This window comes from Sander lucioperca, chromosome 16, assembly GCF_008315115.2.
Source record: "Sander lucioperca isolate FBNREF2018 chromosome 16, SLUC_FBN_1.2, whole genome shotgun sequence".
In the NCBI taxonomy this organism is placed as follows: domain Eukaryota; kingdom Metazoa; phylum Chordata; class Actinopteri; order Perciformes; family Percidae; genus Sander; species Sander lucioperca.
In genome coordinates, this window is record NC_050188.1 from 2263564 (window position 1) to 2274388 (window position 10825).

Genomic DNA, 10825 nt, shown 5'->3' on the forward strand with positions numbered 1-10825 from the left:
CTCGACCCGAATCGGTGCAGGCAACACGGAGTAGCTGCAGCTACGTGTACAAGCTTCCACTGAGCTAAAACGGCAGTTGTCGGGGCAAGTTTTAGAGTGCCTTTGTGTCTCTTTACAGACAAAAAATGCAATTAAAATGTCTGTGCAACTTGAACAGGGCCCTGACGTGACGACAAGATGCGTTTTCAACTCAGACATTGTTTAAATTCACGTACCCTGTCTCGATCCTGCCAGTAGGTAGCTCACCCCGTTAGCTGCTAGCTGTTAGCTGCTAGCTGCCGTCCGTGATAAGTGTGTTCAGCCAAAATATCACGCAGCAGTTCCGTGTGTATTTGATTATGAAATGAAATGATTATGATTACTAGCACAGCTAAAACTACCACACAAATCGACACTGCCAAGCCTCCTACTCACCAACACCAGATCAATCACACACAAAATGGATGAGGTACAAATACACACGGAACTGCTGCGTGATATTTTGGCTGAACACACTTATCACGGACGGCAGCTAGCAGCTAACAGCTAGCAGCTAGCAGCTAACAGGGCGAGCTAGCTACCAGCAGAATTGAGACAGGGTAGGGGAATTAAAACAATGTCTGAGTTGAAAACACATCTTGTTGTCACTAAGGGCCCTGTTCATGTTGCACAGACATTTTAATTGCATGTTGTGTCTGTTAAGAGGCACAAAGGCACTCTAAAACGTGCCCTGACAACTGCCGTTTTAGCTCAGTGGAAGCTTGTACATGTAGCTGCAGCTACTCCGTGTTGCCTGCACTGATTCGGGTCGGGTTTTTTTCAAACGAAAGTACACGCATATTTATAGCGATCAAGGTTAACATAAAAATTGGCCGGAATTCTCCTTTAATGGCCGTATATTATAAGACATTTCTGAAATGTCTCAGAGATTTCTTAGTTTTGACACGGATATCTAAAAATCTGGGCGTATGAAACCAATTTTATATAACTAAATTGTATGTAATTGGGTGAACTGACCCATTAAAAGCAGAATGTCAGTATAGTTATTGAGATATCTCCCACTGCTGTCCACTCACATCCTTGCTTTGGAGACTGACTCTGCTGGCTAGATGTAGTACTCCCACTCTTGCCTTTTCTGAAACATATCCACGAAATCCCACACACATCCAGACATACAGGTGCACTCTGTTAAATCTGGCATCGCACTAGTTGGCTCTTTGTAGTCTCTGTAGCACTACACTATGCCTCTCTATTATTGGATTAAGATCCATCTTTTATAAATGATTCAAAACTTTACACCAAATACATGAAAGTATGTCACCCTTACCCTCACTCTCTCCCCCGAGTCTCACCTGACCTAAATCCCTCCTCAAGTGATTAGCTGTAGCTTTTATGTCAGTATTAAAGATACTTTGGTTTAGTTTCCTTATTGGCCATTAGACAGGGAAGTTGATGGTGCTCTCAATGAATGGGAGGGATCGATACGCTGAAACCACAGCTCACAAAGAGGACAAGAGAGGGATGAGGGAAGTGGCTAATCAGCCTTTGTGGTCGGAAGCTTTCGGAAAAATAAAGCAATATAGTGCCTCGACCATCTGTTTTTGATCATTTATGTTCTTCATATGTTGGATTGAAGGTGCGAAAGAGCTGTCACAGGCAGCCATTGTTGCACTTTGGTTTATTTATTTAAAAAATATATTATGAATTTGACTTATTTTTCATAAAAATATCTTGTCTTACATGTGCTCACTGTATATACTGTTCATTGTCACTAAATTGTCACTCATAAAGGAATTATGTGTAGTGCATAACTGAGAATCACAGATCACTGTAAGTATTTGAGTGAGTGTGTAATGATGTTTTTTTTTCCAAATAAAAATTCAGTAATCAAACAATAACTTAATCGTATGATTTTCCCCTCTACATGAAATTGTGCATCATTCAAGACATGAAAAGAAGTCACATACAGGAAATCATTTTTTACCCTCCTCCAGCAGATGGTGCTCATGAATAACTCAGCCCACAAAATAGTCAGTATGTGAACTACATTGCATTTGTCCGTCTGCCCACATTGGCGCAGTCATAATCCATTACCTATTCACCATCTGTATCTCTTGTGCTATGAGGGATATGATGAGGGTTGCTTATTAAAACCTCTATTAGCCACAGGGTGAACGAGAGGTGAGCAATAATCCAAAAATGCCACTCTGGCAGCTGGGGAGTCTAATTAGAAGAAATGAGATGTAACTCTGTTTCAAATGTCAGTGACGTCTTTCAGTGTGGATATTTGTCCTTTTAAGATAACATTTTGGTAATCTCATTTATCGCAAGATCAAGTCAGCTGCCTTCTGAGATGAAAGAGGACATCCACCCTCAGGTGCAAATAGGATCCTCTTCTGGCTGAGCACAGAAATCATATACAGTAACATGGCTGGTGTACACCCAAAGGCCTATCAGATGAGTGTAAGTACCCTCATCAACACCACCCATAATGTCCAAATGTGTTCATTAAAATTGTTATTAAACTCAGTCAATACATTTTTTTATTCAATCTATAAATTTTATTTGTCACGTGAAATCGTACAAGGAACAAATCCAGTGAAATGTTATCCCATCAGCTCTTTCAACTTGTGCAGGATTCATCATAAAGCAGAATAGGGAGGTGAGGTTCTTCCCAACCTCAACAGGGAGAAAAGGCTGTTACCCGGGTGGTTTGGAACTTTGGATCTTTGATGATTCTCCTTGCCTTTTCTTGGTGTAAATATCCTTTAGGCAAGGTAGGGCACTGTCTGTTGTATGTTAAGCCAAATTAACACTCTTTACAGGGCCCTTGTGATCCTGCAATGAGTGTCCGCTGCTGTTTTTGTACCAGGCAGTGGTGTTCCCCATCAGAATGCTCTCTATGATGCAGAAGTAGAAATTGGTCAGCATTTGAGGGAATACCCGGAATTTCGTTAGACATCTGAAGTGAAACAGTCTCTGATTTGCCTTTCTCACCACTGAATCAGTATCGGCACCCACGTCAGACCCTCGGTGATGTGGACACCAAGGTACTTGAAAATGTCCACCCTCTCCACCGAGGACCCGTTGATATTAAGGGGGGTGTAGTTCCTTTCTTGCTTCTTCCCAAAATCCACTATCATCTCTTTTGTCTTGCTGACATTCATGAGTACGTTGTTGCAATGACACCAGCGGGTCAGCTCCTCTACTGGGTGTTATTTAACAGTATTACAAAAATATATAAAAGTGAATACTGTTAATAACTTTTAGCCACGCTAGCGGTGTGGTTCAATGTCGCCAATGTCAGACTAAAATATCTCATAACAACTGTTGGATGGACTGCCAGAAAACTATGCACATCCATTCATGGTTCCCAGACAATGAATTTTACTCACTGGAGATTTTCAGTCACATAAAGTCTTACAACTGATTCAGGTTGTTAGGAGGCATATATTTGGTAGGTATAAAGTGAAGATCAGCTTCACACCAATTTCTAAATCTATTAAAGTGTTTATTGTCCTCCTGTGCCAATCTATTTCTTGCTCTGATGCAGCCACAGTGTTTGGTGTTTTAAGCCCCCATTGCGTGTTCCAGGCAGTGCTGCCTGGAAGGCACTAGGATTAGGCAATGGTTAGGGTTAGGGTTAAGGTTAGCTGCCTTGAAGTTGACGGTCGCGGCGCTGCCTTGAAGTCGACGTTGGGGGCTTAAAACACCATCGTGCTGCAGCAACTTCCTAGAGTATTGTTGCCAGGCAACTAGTGGAGACTAGGAAGTTGCGCCTGGCCAAGAAATAGAGGGTAGATGCTAGAATGTATTTACCGAACAAGTCACCAAACGAAACTAGCATACTGCGCAAGGGTCAATACGATGAGGAGGAACTGTTACTGAAAGGTGTGTAAGCCTACCTAACCGATAAGACTGACTCACAAGCGTTGTAGTTTCCAGTCTCCAGACTACAAAGCAACGCAGACCAAAACAGGATCAGAAGTTTTTAAATGTCTCAGTAATTAGTTATCAGTCTCAGGATAATGCGAGTGCTGTCATGTGAGGTGCAAAGCCAGCAAAAGATATTTGTTTTTAAACAAACGTGGTAGTGGAGATGTAACCTAAATCTTGGCAAGAAAGTTGATAACTGTCCTCAAAATGTCCTACAATTTCTTTTAAATGTGTAGTGTCATACATCACTATCTTTGAAACATTTGCTGCTGTGTTATGTGGTGATTGTTGCCAGATTAATCTTTATTATGTAAGATTGGAATGATGGGGTTTTGGAGTACAGTCCAGGAGCATCAAAGATAACAACTCTCCTTCCCTGCTTTTACCATAAGTTCTTCTGTTTAAGATGCCAGTAAAATGCCTTTGAATTGACCAAAGCTTAACTGAAGTTAAATAATGGAAAGGACAGAGAATGAAACACAGTATGTCGAGCCAGTTTCATGGATGATCCAGGACCAGACCATCTGCTCGTCATGGCTGCTGGATCATTATTACAGCCACACTCTTGGAGCTCATGTTCCTTTCATGAGTGTGTGTGGCTTTGCCCATTAGCACACAAAACCAGAGCACTTATGCATATATGAGTGGTCGAACCGCTCCACGTTGTAGGCTACACATGCTTTCGCCTTTCGACCTTTTTCTGCATCATTGGCACACACACACACACACACACACACACACACACACACACACACACACACACACACACACACACACACAGACACACACACAAAGGTGGAGACATTTACTGGCAGTCCCACTGAAGCCTTTAAACCCTTCCAGAGCCTTTAACTCTCAAGGCGGCCTCAGATCTTTAAACAGAAAGTTTGAGTTAATTCCCATGGCCCTCTCAGAATCTCACACAAACAGCAAATCTCTCTTTACCCCAAGGCATCCAAAACCACTTCTCTGAATAATTCACAAAGTCTGCTTTGTCTATTGATCCCTCTCTGCACCTTTCACTCACGCAGACACATCTTTCACTTAACACGCGGGGCCAGGAGCGGCATTGTGGGCCGCATTCATCACAATTCCCCACCACTGTGGATTCCTCCTCTTTCCCTTACTAATAGGCTTACCTTCTACACTGTCTGCCTGTCTGTTGGCTTTTGTCAGAGTTGTTGTGTTCATGAAAATCCTAACAAAAAGAAATAAAATCAAGTGAGTCATCATGAAATCTCTTCTATTGCTTTTGCCTAAAGAAGTTTGAAAATAAAGTTGGAGAAATGTTCTTATTAAACACAAAATGTCTTCATAACACTAAACAATTGTTAGGATTTATTTGGAGCCTGCTTTAATAATTCAGCCCATCGGTTTCTCCAAATGCTTCAAACTTTTTCAATATTTAACACAGACGTTAAAGCTCGTAATGATCTAGCCATTCTTTTGAAGATATTCTCAAGCATTCCCCGGCCCGATTCCTGAATGATGCATTCACTGTCTTTCATCTCCTTTGTGCGGCTGCTCGCTGACCTTTTTTCTTAGCATCAGACATCCCTCCATTTACATTCATCATCTCAAACTGGCAGAGGCTAAGAAGTGGATGAGAGATTCTTTACTCAGGATCTTACTTGACCCATTTCAACACAATACATTTCATTGCCAAATCAATAATTTCTCCAGCAATTTATATATTAGAGCAGGAAGTGGCAGACCTTCAGAGGGAAGCGGCAGAAAAAAAAATCCCAGGAACTTTGATTATTTTTTATTTCCAGCACAATACCACTAATATCCTTGGCTTTATGGTACCAAAAATGTGAAATGTGTCGTGAAGTGTGAATGTGAAGTGGCAAGGATTTGTTAACTCCAACAGAAGAGTTTGGAACGTAATAAATCTTGAAAAATATTGGAACAAAGTGTGTGAGGATGATTTTATATATTCAGAAGGGCATTGCCTTTATAAGCTATCACCAGAATGACTTTGAGACCAACTGTGTGTGTACTCATCCATGTGTTATGAGTATTAGTACATGCTTGCATTGTCATCCCTGATTTTACTTGTGATGTATAAGGGTTTATAATATTACACTACTACATAAAGATGCATCTACAATAATCTAATCTACAATAATATTATGCTTGCAGCAGTTATGAGGTGCCACAGATACTCTTGTTTTTGACAACCAATGCACGCAATGAATGTTAACAGATCTAATTTAAGCAGTATGCATTGTATCAAAATAATTCATGCAGAGTGATTTTTACAATCTTTATTAAGTCCAGTAAGTCTCAACAGACCTTCACAGCATCCCAATCCTTTCCACCCAAAATGATAAAGAAACCAGAGAAAACCAGAACCAAACAAACCATGGACAGTGAGAACTTTTCTGCAAAATTTGGCATATGTACTGTATATTGCATTATTACAGTTTTACAAACAAATGTACAACAAATACATCATAAATAGACTCTTATTGTGAGACAGTGAGGAGCCAGCTTGCGTGTTTTTTTTCTTCTTCTTCTTTTTCCCGTATGCCCGTACGAGCCGTGACTTCCCTTTATGAGGAGTACTCATACTCCTCTGCACTGCGGCGGCCAAAATCCATCCACCCCAAGTAGTCCCTGTCTGCTATCCGGTGGTTGGCACTCAGTCCGTTGCCTTTGTTGTTTGCCGTAGAGTTTCTACGCACAGATCCTAGGAGGAGAAGTGGGGAGGATGAGGAGGGGTGGAGGTGATAGAAAGAGTGGGTGGAGGAGAAACAGAGCAGTAGGGAAATTAGTAATCCTCAGAGTCGGTAGGGTATGAGAGCGACTAAAAACTTCTTACTTTTGGTTTGTTTCTGCATAGAGACAGCAGGCGTGTAGCACAAAATTCTCGGCCCTGTAGAAAGGCATTTTCTATGGGCCCCTCCCTGCATCCACAGCTATTCATTCTAGCATCTTTTTGGGCCCTCCTTACATGAGGGCCCTGGGTACTCAGTCCCTTTTCCCCCCCAGTCCGACGTCCCTGAGAGACAGCTGGAGGAAGCTACTTTGGAATGCTCTCATTGTGTAAGCAGGATGCAGACAAATGTGGTACAGTAACACAGTGAATGTGACTTTATTCAGAGTTTTAATGCTGTGAGACACTCTGACACAGCTGAGAGAAATCAAGTAGTGTTTTTTTAATAACTAAAACATCATCATTCTACTAATCAGGGGGAATGTGGCCAATTTTGGGTGAGATAGGACACCAGTGATGCTCTCACAAACCAAGCAGTTAATTAAGTCTTTGTGCAATAAAATGCATTGTCAGTGATTGATGCTTTTAATATAAAAATATCATCACTATTACAATTTCTTTGCCCTAAAATGGCAGTTTAGCAGTTAGTTGAGTTCATTACCAAATTATACTTTTCATAACTTGGTGTTTATGGCTTCCAGAGACAAAGTGTTTGCAGCTCCACAGCTGACGACCGATATTGTTTGGTTTCTGTGAAAATCCTCTTGTTTAGATTTGATTCTTTGATTATTATTATTATTTATTTGCTGTGACGCTGGTTTGCTTTTGGAAATTGAATTGTCTCTTTCATTATTTGTCTCTCTCTCATTCACACACACACACACACACACACACACACACACAAAGTAAAGGGGGATGTTCCAACAACAGCTGGACTTTAGGGTAACAACATACTATTACCCTCTCTTCCTTTTGTGTGTCCATGCTTGTATATTAATCACTGTGTATGCATGAACTAATGTGTGTCCATTCCCATAAAATGATCATCGCACCCTCATTAAATTTTCTTCTCCACACACTGTGACCTGTGAATCTCCGACTTTTTATTCCAGGCAAAGTGAAGCAGGAATGCTATCCGTTTGGTAATCAATTGAGCGCTCACTGAAATGCTTATTTCACTCCACCCACATCCTCCTACGCAACACACACACACACACACACACACACACACACACACACACACACACACACACACACACACACACACACACTGGCATGCATGTGTGCACACACACACAAACAGTGTTTTTAGTTCCCTGGTGTGCTGAGAAGATCGGCTGCAGAAGGCTCAACAACGACACCTCCTACACCGAAACATGCAAGTGAACAGCAAGCACACGATCACACACACCCACAAACACACACGCACGATTAAACAGAAAACACACGCACACATTCCCTTAGGGTATTACATACTCATTTTAATGTGCCCTTTGGCATTTTATAAACTTCACTGTCTGATTGAACAGTCTGTTTTGCATTTTTCTGTTCCTAAAGTCTTGTACTAAAGATTATGCAACAGGAAGATATAAACTTCACAGCTTAAATATGTAAATGTGTCTGAAGAAGCATTTAGTGTCTTTTTGTAACCTTGTGTGCCAATGTTCCAGGCTGTAGGAATTGTTCCACAATAAGTCAGTTTCTGAAAGCCAAACAGAAGATTCAGGTCTTGACAGTGACAGTGTGTGTGTGTGTGTGTGTGTGTGTGTGTGTTGTGTATTGTCAGAGCACAGACGTTCCTTGGTCCTGTCACACAGCCAGAGAGATCAGAGCGCTGAACATAAGGAACTATGACAGGGTTGACGGCTTGTTTTCTTGGCATTGAAGAAAAAAAAGAAAAAAGAGCGACTGGGAGTCAAATGAGGAGAAAAAAGTGAAATAAGATGGTATGAGGAGAATGGCCGGATGATTGCGCTCCCTAATACACGCTCTTTCAAACCACAAAGGCTTTTCAAAGCCACTAATTCATTTTACAAAGCTGGCTGTAGCTGATTCCAGTAATTAGCAAGACCGAGGGGAGGAGAAAGGCGGGAGAAAGCACTTGTATCTAAAAATGAACCAATGTTTCTTTGTGCACTCACATGAACACACACCCTATTTCCTTTGAGATTCCGCAGGTGCAGCAAGGAAGATGCAAACTAATAATACAGACACACACAAATACACATGTACATCCTCACACATACCTTTCCTGGAGGAGATGAGTCTTGCCAGCAGCTCACTGAGGTTGGCTCGGGAGTCTGCATCCTCCTCAGCCAGAGGAAGATCTTTCAGCTGGGGGGCAGAGCGGCTGTGTTGGAGGTGGGGCTCGCCCAAGCTGTGGGTGTCAGCCTCAAGGAGAGCTACTCAACACCGACAAAGACACGTACAAGAGCAGATGTCAGATATGGATACTTACTGTGATATTATTAATGAAAGTGCTTGTCTTTCTCCCCCCCGCGGTGATAAATGTGTACCTTCAGAAGCAGCGGACATGGAGCGGTGGCCCTCGTCTAGGGGCTGGGAGGAGAAGGGGAGCCCCAAACAGCTCGTACACAAGACTGCCAGCACGACACACACACACAAGGCTGTAGTCATCTTAAGCAATCAGAGAGAGAGAGAGGGGAGAGAGAAGCACATAGGGGAAGTTTAATAACTAGGAATTTGAGATGCAGTCCAGTCTGGGTTTAAAGTGTCTCGTCTTCTGACTCGACAGTCATCTTCCACACTACAACTACTACAAATGAGACCATCTGCCAGACAAATGCTCTTTCGCAGTTAATGATTGCTCTGACTGCACCGGAAAGGAGCGTGAATCAGAAACAGCATATTCACACTGTCATCCAGGGGCAGAGCACGCAACACGCTGTAGATAGTTGGATCTTGATATCCTGAGTGCAATTTCAGCAGGTCAAAGTGACCCGATTGTCTGTGCAGAAAGCATCTCTCATTTCCACTTTGCTTTCAGAAACATCTCTGGAAATATATAGATAAACTGAAAAATGTTAAGCATGTTTAGTCTTTTCTTATCTAAAACTTCTAATTTACCAATAATTTTAGAATAAATCATACCTACATGTAATGTATTTGCATAAATATTGCTATTACAAATTGAAAATGTCAAGGCAAAATTGAAACTAAATGTATATGTCTTGTCATCTTTAACTTGCTTAAAATATTTTTTATGAAAATTGTTTCCATATTTGAATTCCAGTCTGATTGTGAAGAAAAAGAAAAAAAAAACATCTATAAAATGCTAAAATCTCTAATCTGTCATATAATAAAAAAGAAAAAGTGGTTTCCTTACCTTGAGAAAAGAGGTTCAGCGTGTCAGATGAGTGTGTGAGAGTGAGGAGAGCACTTCTCTGTTGAGTGGGAAGGATGCCCCTTTTATACTCCACGCTTGGCGCCCTGTGAGTGTGTGTGTGTGTGTGTGTGTGTGTGCGTGTGTGTGCGTGTGTGTTGCTTCAGCGTACATCCTGTGTATTCCTTGGTGTGTTCGCAAGCCTAATGTGAGTGTATTTGCTACAACTTCAACAGCATGCTTCAGTTTTATTGTCTGTTTGCTCATCATAAAATTTAACATCAGAAGCTGTCTGGTTGGCACACATTAACGTGTGTGTGCGTGTGTGTGTGTGTGTGTGTGTGTGTGTGTGTGTGTGTGTGTGTGTGTGTGTGTGTGTGTGTGTGCGTGTGTGTGCGTGGGTGTGTGTGTGTGTGTGTTTCAGTGTGTTGTGTACATAACAATGAATCATCTGGATCAAAAGTATAGCTTGAAACTAATGTTGAAATATTGAAAATGTCTTAATTTTACTGGCAAAAAGTGTATTTTTATTCAGTACATTGATAAAATAATCCACACTTTAACTGCTGTCATGAGAAGTGTGTGTGTGTGTGTGTGTGTGTGTGTGGGTGGGTGGGTGTATTTGTACACACCAACACGTGTACTAGTTGTCAGTGAATGTTCACACTTGAAAAGTGGGCAGAAGCAAAAAGGAGAATCTTCAGTTTCGTTCATTTAACAGGTGACTGAGCTCGAACTGAGACATCTCCACCATCCTCATACTGCCTATCCCTCTCCCTCCCTCTCTCTCCCCTTTCCCTCTCTCTCCCCTCTCTCCCCTCTCCCTCTCTCTCCCCTCTCTCTCT

At 41.7% G+C, this 10825-nt stretch overlaps 1 protein-coding gene across 1 annotated transcript; it reads right to left on the reverse strand.

Moving 5' to 3' along the window:
• Nucleotides 1–6179: 6179 nt before the first annotated feature.
• cckb (cholecystokinin b) lies at nt 6180–10072 on the reverse strand. The gene is made up of 4 exons (XM_031287156.2): nt 9984–10072; nt 9154–9274; nt 8884–9039; nt 6180–6610 (listed from the first exon to the last, which is right to left on the reverse strand). The coding sequence occupies exons 2-4, from the start codon at nt 9272–9274 to the stop codon at nt 6474–6476; spliced, it is 414 nt and encodes a 137-aa protein (XP_031143016.1). The 5' UTR covers nt 9984–10072; the 3' UTR covers nt 6180–6473.
• Between the last annotated feature and the right edge of the window lie 753 nt (nt 10073–10825).

What these genes read in the sequence shown, in the direction of transcription:
- cckb (XM_031287156.2), bottom strand. Translation starts at nt 9,274, where the DNA reads ATGACTACAGCCTTGTGTGTGTGTGTCGTGCTGGCAGTCTTGTGTACG. An exon ending in CATGTCCGCTGCTTCTGAAG is followed by an intron (nt 9,040 to 9,153) that starts GTACACATTTAT and finishes GGTGTTGAGTAG; the next exon opens with CTCTCCTTGAGGCTGACACC. An exon ending in ACTCATCTCCTCCAGGAAAG is followed by an intron (nt 6,611 to 8,883) that starts GTATGTGTGAGG and finishes TTCTCCTCCTAG; the next exon opens with GATCTGTGCGTAGAAACTCT.